Source organism: Phocoena phocoena, chromosome 14 (assembly GCF_963924675.1).
Source record: "Phocoena phocoena chromosome 14, mPhoPho1.1, whole genome shotgun sequence".
Lineage (NCBI taxonomy): Eukaryota > Metazoa > Chordata > Mammalia > Artiodactyla > Phocoenidae > Phocoena > Phocoena phocoena.
Window position 1 is genome coordinate 89,001,257 of NC_089232.1, and position 17,668 is coordinate 89,018,924.

General features: G+C 49.8%; 1 protein-coding gene across 3 annotated transcripts in view; it reads left to right on the forward strand.

Moving 5' to 3' along the window:
* The window catches only part of MYT1L (myelin transcription factor 1 like), a 136,459-nt gene that overhangs the window by 59,958 nt on the left and 58,833 nt on the right, over nucleotides 1-17,668 (forward strand). For all 3 annotated transcript variants that reach the window (XM_065891462.1, XM_065891463.1, XM_065891464.1), the window contains exons 11-14: nucleotides 3,748-3,995; nucleotides 6,264-6,500; nucleotides 8,273-8,394; nucleotides 9,271-9,339. In XM_065891462.1, coding sequence (XP_065747534.1) covers nucleotides 3,748-3,995; nucleotides 6,264-6,500; nucleotides 8,273-8,394; nucleotides 9,271-9,339 — 676 coding nt within the window. The remainder of the gene's footprint in view (nucleotides 1-3,747; nucleotides 3,996-6,263; nucleotides 6,501-8,272; nucleotides 8,395-9,270; nucleotides 9,340-17,668) is intronic.

Here is a 17,668-nt window from a genome sequence, read left to right on the forward strand (position 1 = left end):
CAGGCCCTTCACAGAAAATTTTTCTGAGCGGGTCTAAGCCATCTCCCCACTGTGTCTCTGGGCAGTTTATCACCACCCTCAGGCTTTGTTTAACACCTAGAAGTCCCAAGCCCTGAATGGGCCCCTCTCATGAGCCCCTCTTGGGTATCCCCAGCTTCTAAATTCTCCTGAGCTCAGCACTTCTTGATCATTTTTGAAGCCCCCTCTGCTCCTCCAAACCTTGTCTCTGATATGCCCACCGTGCCCACCGTTGTCTGCCCTCCCCCGGTCCAGGCCTCAACACCAGGTGGCCCGGGCTGGCCCTCAGGGGCCCCAGGACCCAGCCTCTGGGCTGGGCCTCCCGCCCTCCCCCACCTCCTGCCACCAGGCCAGCTTCTCCTGGGAATACCTGCCCTCCCACCCTGTTCTCCTGCCCCCATGCTCTCCCACATTCACCTCTGCTTCCAGAAGCTTCTCCCGCAGCCAGATCTCTCGGACAGACGCCCACCTGCACTCAGCGGCCTCCTCCCAACCTCCTTAGGGCTGCTTGTGCAGAATGAGGGCGCAGCACGCGCTTCTGAGGCTCAGCCCCGAACCCCACCAGCCGGCGCCAGCAGGGCAGACAGGCGAGTGCAGAGGACACTCAGCCAGCGAGCGCGTGCGAGCCCAGCCAAGAATCCGGACTCTGATTAGACGCGATAAACCGCGTGAGCAAACTGCCTTCAGAGGCCACCGAACGGGACGTTCTCACGAAGAAGCGGCTTTTACGCCCCTTAGGACTCTGCATCTGTATCTCGGTGTACTTACGGGAAAGCACAGCCTTGGACCCACGTAAAGACTAGGAGTCGCTGCTACAAGTTACGCGGCGTGTGGACCCCTGAGTCCAGCCAGACCTGACGGGGCCAGGCCCCATCCGGCAGCGCAAATACCCAGGAGGCACGTCTCTGGGCCATATTCGGTTTTGTCTGCTTTTCGTGGAAATTCAGGTCGGAAGGACACAGTTATCTATTCGCTACAGGAAATGTTATTTCAGAAGAAAGTGAGACGCACCCACTTAGTAAGACTCTTACAGGCAGTGTAGATTAATAAGGTGGAAGGTGGTCGCTCTGTTTTTCTCATTTGTCATATTTCATCACTATGAATCCCATGTCGTTTTTCGTTTCCCTGCACGAGAGGGCAGGGTACCTGAAGAGGTATCTCTCAGTACGGTGTAAGGTCGGGAGGACCTCTGATGCTGTAAATGCAAGGGTGTCATTCTAAAGGAAGGCAGTTCCATCGCATGAGTTCTGCGATGTGCTGGTGCCTAGAGGGACAGTAACACATTTTGTCTGAGGATTGATTGGAAAAAGTTTTGATTGAAAATAGCTCTGTGCGTGGAAAGAAAAAGAAAGTGCATTTTGACTTTGTTAAAGGGTGGGGGGCTTCCTCAGTTCTGGGCAGGAGGTGGCAAGAGCCGTGACGGCCTTCCAGTGCCCCCCTGCTCTGCGGCGCCCCATGGCGTCCATGCAACAGCCCCAGAAACTGTGACTGGTCATAAAAATTACTGACACTAACGGTTTCGTAAATATCTTACCAACAGGTGATAATTATTAAAACCAAAGACCTTCATTACCCGAGAGATTTGAAGTATAGAGACTCATTTTCTTTTGGAACAAAGTAGTACATGATTGACGGCCCTTAGTGAAAGGATGCTTGTGAAATGAATGCTGTCCTCACTTTCCTCCTGGGTCGCGTGAGCTAAAATTCTGGACGAGTCCCATCAACTCAGCGTAATCCAGGAGAAGTAGAATCTTTTGATTTAAATGTTTGGTAAAGTAGAGGCACTTTCCAGAACTTTGCTGCAATGTGCTGAGTAGACACACGTGTCTTGTTTACTTTGCTTTAGGAACTGAAATTCCTTCATTTGAAAACAAAACTTTTTCCTTGTTTATGTGGACCACATTTCTTTTACCGACCCAGTGTCTAGCCCTCACTAGGGGAAAAAAATCCCTCATAAGTGTTAGATCATTTCTCCCACAGTTTTTATATTCCTATTTTTATAACAAAATTGTAAACGATGTAAAGCCGCGGACTTTAGTCAATTTGGAGAGCCTTGTGAGCTGTGGGGCGGCCTTGCTGCCCTGGTCGGTTTACAGAACCCAGTGGGCAGGTCCCCCTGCACGCTGCCCCCGGCCCCCCGGTCTCTGCTCAGACGTGAGACCCCCGCCCCCCCACTGCTCTGGCAGCTGCTTTGACGTGATCCTTGCATGGAGGAGAGAGGAGGGAAGGACAGACACACGGACAGTGTGAGGACTGGGCCTCAGGGCTCAGCTGACTCTGATTAGCGGAACAGAAGTAACTCCCTGACGAGTTACTCTCCGCGTTGGGCGGGTTTGAGGGTGGGGAAGTGACCTCGGGGTCCGTGCGAGGGGCAGCGACAAGGCGACAGCTTCCCTGAGGCCGCCGTGCGCCCAGAGCATTGCCAAGCCACGTCCTTGATGTCAGGAAAGCTCAGTCTTCCGTCCAAGGTCAAAAGGTACCAATAGTGAAAGCTTAGCTCTTCTATCACTTGTATCGGAATAGGGTGCTTTGGGGCAGTTCTTGGTGGTGCTGTGATGACCACCCGTGGTGTCTGTGAGGTTGTGGTCACTTCCAGACCATACCTGAGCGGGCAGGAGGGAGGTGCTGAGACGCCTGTGCCGCACGGAAGGGTGGCCTGCCGGAGGGGTCCCGGTGCTGCAGAAGGGTCTCCTGGCTCCCTGCAGCTCTCCCCTCAGAGCAATTCCTCCCTCTGCAGGGCCAGGTGAGCTGCTGACCCCTAAGCAAAGGGCATCCCGTGCCTTTAGCGACCGGCGCCCATCCTAATCAGTCATCCAGCGATCATCTTCCCGTCCTTGTGTCAAAGGAGACTGAACAGCTCTAGCAACACACTTGCTCTTGAGGGCCTGTTGGACTGTTGGGGAGGCTGGCTGTTCAGAAGGACCCGGCAAGCGAAGCTGGGGCGTGTGGAGGACGGTCGTTCCGCACGAAGGGCGGGGCTGCGGGCGCGCACCGGCGTCTGCCCGTCCCCGAAGCCCTGAACTCCTGAGCGCTTGCCTTGGCCTATGTGAGCGCACACGTGTGTGCGGTTCTCTCCCCGTCGCTGGCCCTGCCCCCGGGTGGCTCTTTATTAGAATCACAGAGGGAAGGGGTTTCTGTCGGGGTCTCGGCTACACCCTGACTGGAATGCCACTCCCCGAAGCGCAGGTGCCCGCAGGCCCGCAGAGGTCCTATCTGTTCAGCTGGGTCACCTGCACTGGACAGTGGGCCCCAAATGGCTACTGTGGCCCCTCGCAGCCGGACGGATCATCCGGTCTCTAGCGGGATGAGGGGTCTACAGGGTCCCCGTCACCCCGGCGAGCAGATGAGCGGTCAGAACCTCCCTCCGGCGGTGATCAGGCTGGTGCGGCCAGTCGCTCCCCGCATCTTGGTGGCCGCTCCCTGACCGGGAGCGCGCCCTTAATGGTTACTCAGCGGGCCCCCTGCCTCCCGCTTGAGAGCCATACGCGCTCTTCCCGCTGGTCCCCAGCTCTGCCCGTCCAAATATACACCATGTGAAAAAAGGAAAAAAGGGGGGGAAGCCAGACTTTTTCGTTCGGGAATCAGCGGGTCGGCGGGTGCCGCGTCCCCCTGGGTACCTGCGCGCTGGCGTGGGCGCCCAGGGCGGGCGGGCGGGCGGCGCGGGCGGCTCTTCTGTTGCCGTGGCCCCGGGCGGGGGCCCCGAGTCATCCCTGTCCCCTGTCTCCCCAGCGAAGCGGTACTGCAAGGACGCCAGCCCCAGCAGCAGCGCCGCCAGCACCTACGCGCCCAGCAGCAGCAACCTGAGCTGCGGCGGCGGCAGCAGCGCCAGCAGCACGTGCAGCAAGAGCAGCTTCGACTACACGCACGACGTGGAGGCGGCGCACATGGCGGCCACGGCCATCCTCAACCTGTCCACGCGCTGCCGCGAGATGCCGCAGAACCTGTCCACCAAGCCGCAGGACCTGTGCGCAGCGCGGGTACGGGCCCGGCGGCGCAGCCCCACCTCCGCCTCCCGCCCCCGGCCGTCTCGGCCCAGCGGCCCCGCAGGCGCCTCCCTCCCGGAGGCCGGCGCAGGCCGTGCGTCCGCCGGGCTCCGCTCGGAGGAGGCCTGACGGCGCGGGGTCCTGGGGACGCACTTTCCAGACCAGGAGAAATCGTCAGGGCTTTCAGATGAACGTTTCCATTTGGGACCCTCCTCTTTAGGACCCAGAGTCACTTCTGGAAACAGAAGGACACCACGCGGACTCCTGAGGGTTCCGAGAGCTGCACAGAGAATAGGAAGCTCCAGGAGCCGTGCGCCCTGGACCTTAAGCAGAGAAGGGTGGGCAGCGCCGCGGTCAGGAGAAACGCAGGACTGCTCCCTCCCGCCCAGCCCTGGGGAACAAAGACGGTGCAGAAATCCCGTTTCCCCACGGGTTCCCAGCCAGGCAATTACAGCCGGCTTCCATTAGTTCAAAACAGCATAGATGCCAAATCGGTGAGCGATACTTAGGGCGGTTCCTCGTCGATGGGCTCCTGGCATTGGGAGGAAGCCGTGCGGCCGCCGCAGCGCACAGGGCTGCCTGGCGAGACCACTAGGGGGCCGGGGACGCGGGAGGCGCGGGCGCCTCGTGCTCCCGGCCGGTGAGCCGGCACGCCGGCCCGCACCTCCTCTCCAGAACAAAGGGTCCCTCCATCGCCAAGTGCTGCTGGGCGTGCGCCTGAGCGCACAACGCTGACCGTAGTTGTTAGAAATGAGTGTGATTTGTATGAATGGAGAGAGGTCAGTAACTTTATGTTTTGCAAATGCTTTCTTCTCTATTAGTATTTTTATTCCTAGATTTTGGAGGAGTGTCAGGGGCACGCAGTTTCCGTGGAGATCAGGGCTGCTAAAATGCGAGGCTGGCATGGAGGAGATTCTGTTTAAGGGGGGAAAAAAGACAGTAACCCCTTCCAGTTTTTTTCACCTTGTTAAATTTAAACTAAGACAGACAGAATTATAATCCAACACGATGAAGGCTAAGTTAGTATGAGAGCTGGAAACCGGGAGTGCACTTTGACAAGAAGAGTTCAGACAGAATAATATGCTATAATCTATCAAGGTAACAGCCCAAAGGATGGGGTTTTCCTTCCAAGCATCTCCCCTCTGCTATTGCATTCAGGCGAAAGAGCTGCTAGACATCTGAGTAGGCAGCACGTTTCACGCCAGCTCTGAAATCAAATTGCTCAAGGGAGTGTAACTCTCTGGGAAAAAAAAAAAAAAAAATGGAGGATTGTCAAGGGTATTTTGATTTTTCTTCTCTGTCCTCCATCTGCCCTTCCTTCTCTCCCTCCTCCTGAGAGGCAGGCTCTGAGGAATTCTTGATCTGTTTAAAGCATCATAAAATTAAAAAATTTTTTTAAAAATGAAAAATAAACACCCTGTACCTCTTCATTTTTTCTAAAGCTGGTTGACTAAATTGCAGGCTTGCTGAGCCATAGAGCAGGTCAGCCCGTGATCGCGGCAGCAGTGCTGTGTTGGACTGAGATTGCACATCTTCCTGCTTAAAACGGAAAAGTCTCTCTCCACCATAGGTTTTGTATTAGAAAGTACATTTTATGGGGGGATTTTGGTTTGGTTTGGTTTCCTACTATATACCTAGAGCCTGTGCCTGATAGGACTCGATACACATTTGTCCAAAAAATGGAAAAAAAAAAAAAAAAGTAAATTCTAGTTCCTCTCCTCCATTCTTCTAAATTCTTGTGTTTTCCTCCACTCCAAGTCTTGGAGTATTAGCCTCAGTGAAACTAAAGGAGAATTTTAAGTATATATACATTTTTAGGTATTTATGTATAATCTGTACACACACATACATTTCTGAGCTCTTAAGAGGTCTTTGAACTGGAATAGAATTGAAATTAGGCACTTGTTTTTCTTCTGGCCTGGCTTATTTCTAAAGGCAAAAATGTATTAGGAAGAAAACATATACATCCCTGATAGGTAAGTGATAGAGAGATGATAGATAGTCGATAAGAGACAAGAGAGCGAGAGACTGATGGGTGATTAGTAGATAAGAGAGAGGCGGATGCGTGCGTGCCTCTGGCAGCCAATTTCCCAGCCGCGCGTGCGGAGCAAGGCATATGGGGGGCCACGTGCCCTCGCCTTGGGCGCTTCTCCACGTGAGACTGCAGTGAGCAGTTTCCAGTTTGAACTGTGTCCTGGCGGAAGGCAGGGCTGTGGTCTGGGGGATGGATTCTCACGGTCCCTGTGTCCTCCTGTCCCGCAGAACCCTGACATGGAGGTGGATGAAAACGGGACCCTGGACCTGAGCATGAACAAGCAGCGGCCGCGAGAGGGCTGCTGCCCCATCCTGACGCCCCTGGAGCCCATGTCCCCCCAGCAGCAGGCGGTGATGAACAGCCGGTGTTTCCAGCTGAGTGAGGGAGACTGCTGGGACTTGCCCGTGGACTACACCAAAATGAAACCCCGGAGGATGGACGAGGACGAGCCCAAAGAGATTGCTGTATGTCCTTCTCACTGACTGTCCCCCTACCCCGTCCACTCAGCACGTAAAGTTGGCACGACTGAGGGAAAATGCCCCTGGCACACGCCTTAACAGAAAATGTCTTTCCTCTTGAAAAATGACCTTTAGCTGACTAGGGCTTAGAAGACGTTTTCGGTTGACCCAGGAGAGATTTGGCACTAACACTGATCAGAGTGAAACAAACCATCGCCTCCTTTAAATGATGAGTTTTATTTTCTAACAAGTGTGTTTTGTTGCAGACGATTTCTGTAGGAAAATGTGTAAACAGCTTACTAGTTCATTTTTTCTGGGTGATAAATTGATAGAATGCAGGGTTCTCCTTGCAGGTAGGGAATTATAATGAGACTCTTAAATACTTAAAATGATTAATTCTGTGCGGTTAATTAGCTGGCTCATTGAAGCAAAGGACAGGGTCTGTTCTCTAAGAAACCTAAAATACGCAGAAGAGCCTACCTACCCCAGCCTAGAACAAACCATTTTAGTACCATCACCTAAATCTTTGTTGACTATAATATTACCAAAACACCTCTGTCAAGAACATATTTTTGAGGTAGTTACAATTTTCAAATTCAGATCATTAAAATAGCTGTCCTTTAGGCTAAGAAAATAAATGGGAAAAAAATGTTCTTTATTAGACTGACTTTTCCTCCAGTGTTCAACTCTGAAAATTATGACATCTTTATTCTCTGAAAAATGAAAATTCTTTTTGAACACAATAGGGAGAGCGCCATCCAAGCAATAGCATCTTTACAGGAGGGAGGTGGAGAAAAGGGAAACGTTAGCTATTTGTAGGAATTGGCAGGGAAGGCACCTGTTCATAAGGCATTACATCAAAAGCTTATTACGCTTATTTCAAACTGATTTAAGTATCCAGGCATCTTAAAGGAGAATAGAATCAGAGTGGCAAGCTAAATTCCAAAGTATTTTTTTTCTCCTACAGTGTTAAATCGTTACTACCAAATAAGGCATGGTAGTTGAATCTTCGAATTTATTTTAATTAAAATTAAGCCCCCATAAAAGGACAGCAGTATTTCCATCATAAGGTGTCACACAAGTGAAAACCCTTGCACTCCAGAAACACGTTTGCTGAACATCGCCACCTGTAGGAACTTCGAGGTTACTGCAAAGGCCCCCGTTAGCCAAAGTAGGTACATTCTATTAAAAAAAAAAAAGAAAGAAAGAAAGAAAAAGAAAAAAAGTGTTGCCTAAGAGTATTGTAAAATCACAGCGTCAGTCTAAACTGGGCTTCCCTTGCCTTGGGACTTAAAGCACAGACAATACTTCTGTGGTGTAGGATACTTACCAGAGGCTGTTAGAAGCCCCGGAGTCTAAAATATCTTTGGGTAAAAATGCTTAAGCTGCGCCCAGTGATGTTGGATAAAGTGCCGTATGTCTTAAACCCAGGTGAGCAAGGTCCACCGAGCAGCCTCTCTGCCTGCCAGACCGCTTATCTGTCCCTCCTGTCGGTACAGCTTCAGGAATTTGAATAAGGAATTTGAATTTGCCCACTGACAGTTTACCCTAAGTTTAGGAATTTAGAGCAAGTGATGAGACATGAAAGTCGCCCGAAGAGAGAGATACTCTTTCAGCGAAGTTGCGTTTGCGTCCTCAGGGTGAGGGTGCATCGTGACTTTAAGGGTAGGGTGGGGACAGGTGGGCAATGCAGGGCAGCCATCCCCTGGGGGGACACAGCCTCTGGTCTGTGTATCCAGCGTCATCGGTGTGGCCCTGAAGCTGTGTTCTGCCCGCAGCCGGAAGACTTGGATCCCTTCCAGGAGGCTCTAGAAGAAAGAAGGTACCCGGGGGAGGTGACCATCCCGAGCCCCAAGCCCAAGTACCCCCAGTGCAAGGAGAGCAAGAAGGACTTGATAACGTAAGCATGGCGTGAGGTGAAATTACCACTCTTCTGAACCTTCCCTTTCTTTGGCTTATCTCTAAACCGGGTCTGTATATGCCTTGCCGTTTGAGCATGCGACATGCGCAGTGTACAAATGTCCCCAACTGCCAGTCGGGTGGAGCGAGAGGCCAGCCGTGGACGCGCTTGTTCCGAGCGATGCTCTGTGCTCTGGAGACACCATTTCCGTGTAATCCTGTGCGTTTTGCAGCTTTTCTTCAGGGCGCTTAAATCCCTGTGCAGACATTGCAGCTAAACTGGAAACAATGAAACTTTTTTCAAGCTTTTTTTTCAAACATACTTACTATTTTGGCTGTTTTGTTTTTGTTTGGTGGCAGATGTCCAACACCAAGGTGTGATGGGAGTGGTCATGTGACTGGTAATTACGCCTCACATAGAAGGTGTGCCTTCATTTTACTCATGGTGGATTCTGTCTTTTCAATTTATTGTTTTCAGCTTACCTCAACAATGCTGTCCAAGTACAAACGTTGAATTCTGTGTCACCCCTTTAAGTGCTATATGTTGACCTTCAAAAGCATGCTAATTGACGTGTTGTATAATGTCTTTTATTTTGAAGCAAGCTACCTAAATTTGGAAAATGACTTTTAACAAACATTGAGACCAAAGGGCACAAATATTTGAATCTTATTTTTTCAAGTTTCTGGAAAGACACGTTTCCTTCAATTTCTATGTAAACATGAATTAGTTAATTATACCAACAAAATTCAATATACAGCACTTGCCCCATCGCTTTTCTGCATTCAACTTTTTAATTTCAGTTTTATGTTGTGTTTGTTCGGGAACGTAAGCTGGGCCTCGGGGCTACTCACCTGACTCTTCCGCCCTGTCTTACAGTCTGTCGGGCTGCCCGCTGGCTGACAAAAGCATTCGAAGTATGCTGGCCACCAGCTCACAAGAACTCAAGTAAGATTTAACGAAAATCCTTCTCTTTCTAAAATCTATTCGCTTGGTAGTAACAAAAAGGACGTGTCGTTTGAAAAGAAAAAAATGTCTTTAAAAAGCCACCTGTGTGCGTCAGCGCCTCAAATCAGCGCACATGACTGGGCCTCAGGATATTAGTCGCTTCTCTGGACAATCCATCTGCCTTTTCCCTCTCGTTTACCTCCAGCTTTTTCATATCGTATCCTTCTTCTATCTTGAATTTTCTAAAGTATAGGTATTTTCTCTCCAGATGTGTATGCACGTGGAAGGGAAGTTTTACAGAGTTACTCAAACTTTTAGGAACTGATTGATTGTAACGTAAAAAGTCAAAAATTGATTTCTTAAAAGTCAGTAGTTAACACGATCACTTTAAAGATGGATATTTAAATAGCACGAATGACAAAAGCCCACCATGACCGTAGCTAATTCCTTCAGAGTGTACTGCGGCTGTAGCTATGGAGACTCCTTAGGGCGGTGGTAACTCACAGGTAACTAAGGCTTTTACCAGTGCACGGACAGCACGGCCCTCTGTCTCCTCTGAGCCTGTAATTTTCTCTATCTTTTCATCATGAATCTGGTCAGCTACATTTACACCACCAGACTAAGGGTCTTCTTCTTTGTGTGTGTGTGTGTATACACACACATATATACATATATATATACACACACACACACACACACACACACATACATATGCACATATATACATCCATATTCAGTCACTAGACAGGTTTTGGAAGAAGTCAGTCCAAGCCGTTGACAGCAGATTAAGACCTTTGTTCACCTAGTTAGAAGGGATATTCAGGTGTCTGTAAGGAAAGGAGGGCAAGACTTGAACATTCCATAACATAATGAGAATCGAGATTCCCAAAAACTTGTTTTTAATTACCTGGCCTGTTATAAAAATCATCACGTCAAATTGCTCAGCTTCCATTTTGTTTGGAAATGGCTTTAGCTCCAACGCAGAGAAGATTCTGTTTTCAGACCCTGTTGGATTCCTTTCGCAAGGACCCCACCCCGTGCTCCCACTCCCTCGAGACAGACCAGGGCATCCGCAGAGCGCGGGTTCTGTTTCACACCGTGTCGTTTTTTACAGGATCTCTGCCCAGGGCCCTAGCGCCATAGATCACCTGCTCATGTTCAGTGACCTACTGAGCTAGCGCTTCCGGCACGAGACCCTGGGAGTTCTCTTCATGGCGTGTAAACACCAGGAGGTCGTCCTCTTACTTAACAGCTGTAAAGTCTGTAGCCGTCTTCGCGGTGCCTGACGGACAAATAGCTTTTAGAACCTCAAATGGACAGAATTGGCAAGAACCTCCCGGGCCGCTGTGTTAAGACCTCCTTTTGGCACGGCTTGAAATTATATTCCCCTAACAATCAAAACGTGGTTAACTGCACTTGGAGCTTGGCTAACATCAGAACGTGGCAACTTCCCTTTGACTCTCTTGCTGAGGAATGCTTTGCCATCTCCGGTTCCAACAGGCCTGCTGTAAACAGGGCAGCAGCCTGTGGATGACTTGCATCTGGTGTGGCTTCTCGTTGGTGGTCTCCAGACCCCAGAGACCAGAGTAGGCTTCTGATGGGTCTGGTTTGCGTGGCTTTGCATCCTCTGACTTTGGGCTTGGAAGGCTGTGTTGATCTGGAGTCCCAGGCAGACCTGCTTCTCCTCCGCTGCTGACTCTCTCTTCTTGTCCTGTCTTCTTGGAAGATGGCGTGATGGTCCACGCCATCTTCATCTTCAGAGTGGTGTCCGAGTTCTCTTCACATCCTCCTGGGCGGTGTCGGGCTGTCTGTTCCCTCCTCCCTCCCTCCCTCCGCCTGGGGGTCGGGGTGGGAGGTGAGTATCTCCCAGAGGGCGATGGCTTCTCCTGATTGACACTGCTCTAAAGGCCACAGTCACCTGTAACTTGTCTTTGCAGCAGGTGAATCCCGCTTCAATTGACCCTTTTTCTGGAAAATCCAAACTTGACCAATTTTCTGAAATGATTTGTTTTTAAGAATGGATCTTCAAAACTAGGGGTCTCACTTACATGTCTACTATAAATAGTCTGATGTTTAAATGACCATCTTTTACTTGACGATAAGTCTTTCTCAGCTGAGGGAACCGTATATTTTAATGTGGTTTTTTTCCTTTAATCTTTTACTTGATGACAGCCCTCCATCCATGGCTATTTCATGCGGGTCATAAAGCCCTTCCTGTACACAGGAGCCGAGATGAATCCCTGTAGGATTCGCAGCTGCTTTCTCTAGGATAACTCACGCATGTGCCCTTTTCAATAGCTTATTCTTTACATATGTAGTTTTAAAGCTTTGGTCAGTTTCCACTGCACAGCCCTTGCCTGATTGAGAGAGTCCTTGTGTGATGCAGTGATCTCCACTTCTTCATAGAGACACCTTAGGAAGTGGGTCCCAACTGCCTCAAAAATGTTTCTCGCTTCTGCATCAGCTAAGAAAGAGAACCTCCTGGGAATGTTCCCCCTTGTCACTTCTGATGTTGAATTTTGTTAGTTGGCCGTTAACAGGACATTCTCGATCTCAGACACACGAGTTTTGCCAGATACACTCTGGGTCTTGGGTCCTCCATCCTCTTAAACTTCCTGAGATAAGACCTTGCTCCATTCTCATCTAGAACAGCACACGTGGGATGGTCTTAAAAGGAAGCCGATCGTGTTGTCGAATTATGTACCATATGTAAACTGAACCTGTATTAAAATGTAATGTGTTCGTGAATATCATTCAGTCTCTGCAACTATTGCTTTCTTGTCCCTGGTCCGTCTGGCGTAGAAAACAGGTCGGTGGCTGGGTCAGAGGCAGGTGACAGCACTGGCGGAGGGAGCCCCAGAGGCAGGCGAGGGGGCCCGAGACGACCGCGACCCAGGGCCCCGAGACTAGCAGAGCCTCTCAGGCTGAGGCTTGATGCTACACAGACGCCCAGGAGCAGCCACCCCCCCGAGGACTCCTGACCGTGACGTTCATTGAGACCCCAGGCCAGGAAGAACACAAAAGAATGAAATTGTCCAAATGAATGTGATTTTTTGGTGAGGACTCTGCCTAACAAGAGGGAAGTTTCTTCTCTAAAAGTTTCCTTGGCTAGGATCCCCTGAAAGAACTTGCAGATCACATCACATCATCCTCGGCCCATATTTTTTTTAAGAAGCCACATCCCCCCAGCCAGAAATTCTTTTTCCTACTTCCGGATGCGAGATCAGCACAGACACGGGCGTGATGTAGGTGTTTTAGCCACCTCCATGACCGGTTTAAACCGGTTAAAAACTGACTTAAATCAGAGGCGATTAGCTCTAAAAACAGTCCCTCAAACTGGCTTCCATTCACGCTCAGTTGGCCACATTTAGATTCTCCCTTGTTATTCCTGTCTTTGTCATAGAACCAGAATCCCTGTGGTTAATGAGGGTCCTTGCAGGAGAAGGAATTGTCCGTCCCTGGTTCTCTTTACTTCTTCACCTGTGGACTTTGATTTAAGTCGTTCTTGTGTGTTCTGTCTTTCCGAGGCATGTCTCCCAGGTATGTTCACCTTAGACACAGAGGAACTTTAACCACATACTGAAAAAAAAACCTTGTTTAAAACCTGGTTACCTGTACTTAAATAAAAGAATTAAAATTTTGAACTTAGGCCAAGATATGACTTTTCTCTAAGGGATCCCTATTTCTAGAATTTCTGAGGGCTTATTTCTTCAGCTATGCATGTCGCGCTGGCGTTGGGAGGATTATTTACCAGGGTCTAATAGAGCCTCACTCCGCCCACAGCTTCCACTCTTTCGGGTGCAGGAAGTTCACCCGCTTTCAGTGCATACCAGGTTCTGAGAACTAATCCTCATTTCGATCACCTTCCGCCTTCCCGGTTCACAGTAGTAAATCCAGGGGACTTTGTGAATTACAGCTGCCGTGGACTGAGGGCTGTGGCCTTCACAGAGGACGTGTCTCTGCGTGGAAGGACGTGTGGACCCCTCTGTACAGTTAACGCCTTACAGTAGAAGTGATGCTGAGGTTCTGGCCCTCACGTTGGGGGAGGCATGTGATACGTGATCTTTCACTTCAAGGAGCCCCTCAGACGCCCTCCTTTCAGTTAGAAAATCATTTTATTCCGTAGCAGCAGGGCCACCTGAGCACACCTGGTGCATACGCGTGAGTGTGCATGGGGGAGAAGGGCACCAGCCTCGGGCATCTGGGGCTCATGTCACACCATAGACACGACCTGCTGGGACCCGGTGAGCAACGCACACCTGAGATTTAGACGAGGCTCGGAGCCTTCTCTGCGCGCCTGGCCCTTGAGAAGGTGGGGGGCTCGGACCCACCTCTCAGATGTGGAAACTGAGTCCGGGCAGTTGGGCAGCTCAGTCAGTAAGTGGCCGTCACCAAACGTGGCCCAAGCGCCTTTTCCACACTTCATGCTACCGTTTCAAAATTAGTATCCCTTTAGGGGTGTTGGTTTTCGATGGAGAATTAAAGGTTTATGCTTAACTACATAAAAATACAAATTCTGAGTTTCTTTCTCTGAAGCTTTTAACTTTAGGTCTCATGCCGTGTTTTCTCATAACCCGCACGGGGGACTAAACAGGGGATTGGGTCCTGTGAAGCTAGACTTCCAGGTGGGACATGACCAGCAGTCGTGGAAAACTGTTCACAGGGGTTTTGTCATCCCCAGGAAGAACCTCGTCCCACAATTTCTATTTCAACATCTGTAAAATGTTGATAAAGTTTGTGCTGCAGCATTTTTCTAAAAATACCCTAAGAAATACAGCTTGCGGCAGGTAGATTTTTATTTAACCATAAGTAAGGTCAATTTAAAATAAGTCCCATATAGGAAATTCAGGGGAGCACAATATAGGAAAACTTCTACAATAAGGATGTTTGAGGATGACTCCAGTTATACACACACACACACGCACACACTCACAGCGCACACACACATGCTCACGCACTCACACACACACATACACACAAACACACTCACACTGACACTCTCACACGGACGCACACACAATCACATACAGTCACCCACTCTCACATGCGCACACACACACGCACACACTCTCACAGTCTCACACAACACACACACGCATAGATTCGCACACATGCACTCACACAAACTCACACTCTCGCACACGCACTCACATACAAATGCTGACACACACACTGACACACACACACACAATCACATACACTCACACACATGCTGACACACTTACACGTGTGCTCACACTCACACGCACTCACACTCATGAACACACACGCACAAGCTCTCACACTCACACACACTCCCACTCCCACGAATGAACACACAAACATACAGTAAATAAAGCAATGCAGTGTGGCTCAGGCCTGGGTTCACTGAGTTTCTTATTAAGGGAGGGTTCTGGGGGAAAGCCTGGGTTCTTCTCTCTGTTTCTGGAACAGGCAGACTTAGCCATGTAGCGTCATAGGGCCCACCTCCCTGGATGCTGGCCCAGCTGCCAAGTGTCATTGGGTAGTTTGCTATTGTACCTGGATCCGTCAGGAATCTCCCTTCCTGCTACTTCTCTTTCTAATAGCCGACATTAGACTCACATTAGTTAAATCCCTTCTTTTAATATTTATTTATGTATTTATTTGGTTGTGCTGGGTCTTAGTTGCCACAGGCATGCTCCTTAGTTGTGACTCCAGGGCTCCTTCGCTGCGGCTTGCGGGCTCCTTAGTTGTGACATGTGAACTCTTAGTTGTGGCACATGGGATCTAGTTCCCTGACCAGGGATCAAACCCAGACCCCCTGCATTGGGAGCATGGAGTCTTAACCACTGCGCCACCAGGGAAGTCCCTAGACCCAGATGGTTATGTTTTAATCACCTTTAACCATTTTCACATGCAAATCAACAAAAAACAAAACAAAGCAAAAAACACAGAAAAGCGTTGATATTTAATTTATTTTATAAAGGGATCTGTGCTTTACAAAAGCACCTGCAGAGTTCTCGGGCAGTATTTGAATGCAGTCTAGGTGTGTCTGTCTTTGGTTTGTTTATTCTCCACCATCTTCCAGGTTTGGGTGCAGGTTATGAGGAAGTTTGCATGTGAAAAACCAGACTTCAGTCGTCAAAGAAAGGCACAGGTGTAGGAGGGAAGTTGACTAATCAAGACACAGCTCTGTACCGATAAACTCTTTGTGCAAAACAAAACACAGAGACCGGCCTCTCCCGTCAGAGGGGCGTCAAGTCCTCATCTGTGAAATGGGAGAGTCCTGGTACCCGGCTCACTGTAGATGTTCAGTTATTGTCACCGTCACCACGGCAACACACGCAAGTCCCACAGCTCGTGTTAAACTGCTGGGTTTTGTGACAACATTAAGCAGAATTCAAAGGAGGAAAATGTAACCGTTAGTTTAATGTTTACTTAATGACTTCTGTGACCTCCCTGAAATAAGGAGAACTTTAATTCACTCCAAAGTCTTCTGCGCCTCTGGCTTTGGAGGACTTTATAGCAAGTCCTTTGATTTAGAAAGAAAAATAAAGAGAAGAAAGACACTGCGGCAGTTACATCTGTTGGAACCCTGGGGGTGGGCGGTGATTGCAGAAAGGGGCGCCTGTGTGCTGGGCCCTCCCTGCCATGTTTCTGCAGTGCCTTGTGTATGTGTGTGCGTGTGTGCACGTGTGTGTGAGTGTATGCAGGTGTGCACGTGTTCATCTGTGGGCCAGCACAGGTGTTCTCGCGTCTGGTTGTCGCCATCAGCGTGTGGGCGGCATTCTGCTGCCCCGGGAATCATTTCCGCCCCTCTGTGCTCACATCCCCTCAGTAAAGAGGGATGTTCTGCAAAGTCCCTGAGCCTCGAGTCGGAAGCAAAAACCGGGAGAGGGCATCTCCCGGAAAACCATAAACAGAGCTGTTTCATTCTTTCGTTTTAAAAACTTGTAATCCGCACCCAGAGATAAGACACCATTTCTGCCCTCAAGGCACCATGGCCAGTCCCGTGCAGGGCATCCTGGGAGGCGACCATCGGGGTTGGGGGGTGGCTGGGGAGCAGAGGTCGTGGGCCGGTGCCTGAGCTCAACTGGTCCAGGCGCGGGCAGCAGACAGACACACTGAGGCCGGGAGGAGGCCGTGCTGTCGGGGCCGCGGAGGGGCCAGCGAGGGGCCGGGCAGAGCCGGCTGCGGGGAGCATGGTCCAGGCAGGGGCCCGGAGCCCCGAGCGCCGCTCAGCCGGGTTGGGGGTGGAAGCAGAGGGGAGTCAGCCGTCCAGGCCGAAGCAAGGCTCATTGCAGGCGGTCTGTCATACTGAGCACCGCCCCACGGGAAGCACTGCCTTGGCTTGGCCCCCTGCGCTCTTAGGGATCCCTTCTCTCCTCAGAATGAGGGATTTGCTGGGTGGGCCAAAAGGCTGCCGTAAAATCCGGGCTTCGTCGGCTCGTAGAAACTGAATTTTTAAGTTGTTCGTTGGTGCCTCATCACCCATTTTCACTGAAGCTAAATGAAACACGATGAATGTGGACCAGATCCCCGACCCACGCTCAGCCAAGTCACAAACTACTTAAGTCTTGTGTGAAAGCTCTGTGGGTCTGAACCATCCTCCTTAGGGCTCCTGGTCGAGGGGTTTCACTGCAGCAACCCCTGCTCCCCGGCCCTGGAGAGGCAGCGTCCTTTTTTGTTACCTCAAGTGTGGATTCAGCTGGCATCCGTGTTTCATTTCACCTTCAACCTGCCTTACTTGCTGTCTTCTGGGCTAAACCAATCTGTCCTGTCACCTGAACATTCCATACGCTGGCCATATAAACCAGCTGACAGTGGCCACTGTGTCTGACCTGAGAGGAAGCCCTCCCGGGGATGGGGCTGAACTTCTAACTTAAAGCTGGCCTTGAGAGTTTCATGTTTTTTATTGTGAAAAACTTGGGGGAGGTTTTAAATCCAGAACAAGGCCACGAAAGAGGCCTTCCTTACGAAACATTTCTTCGCATTCCATTCCTCCGTTTTGAAATGGTGAAATTTTAATACAGATACCAGACAGTCCTGAATGATACTATTTCTAAATAAATAGAACACAATTTGTCATCTAATCCAAACTGAAATAATCCACCTGCTGCAAACTATTTGAAAATGACTCTTTGAATAAATTTATTTTTTAACTGCAAAATTACTTGCTTTACAATTGAGAATATAAACCATACAGCATATTTGGTGCATGTGAACAGAAGGAAAAAAATGTTTTCCTTACAATTTTAAATACTGCCGTTTTAAAGGAACTTTAAATGTACGTACATATGTATTTAAATATGCTGCGTGTCGATGTGTAAACACACACTCATGTGAATACATGGATTTTGCTGCCTGT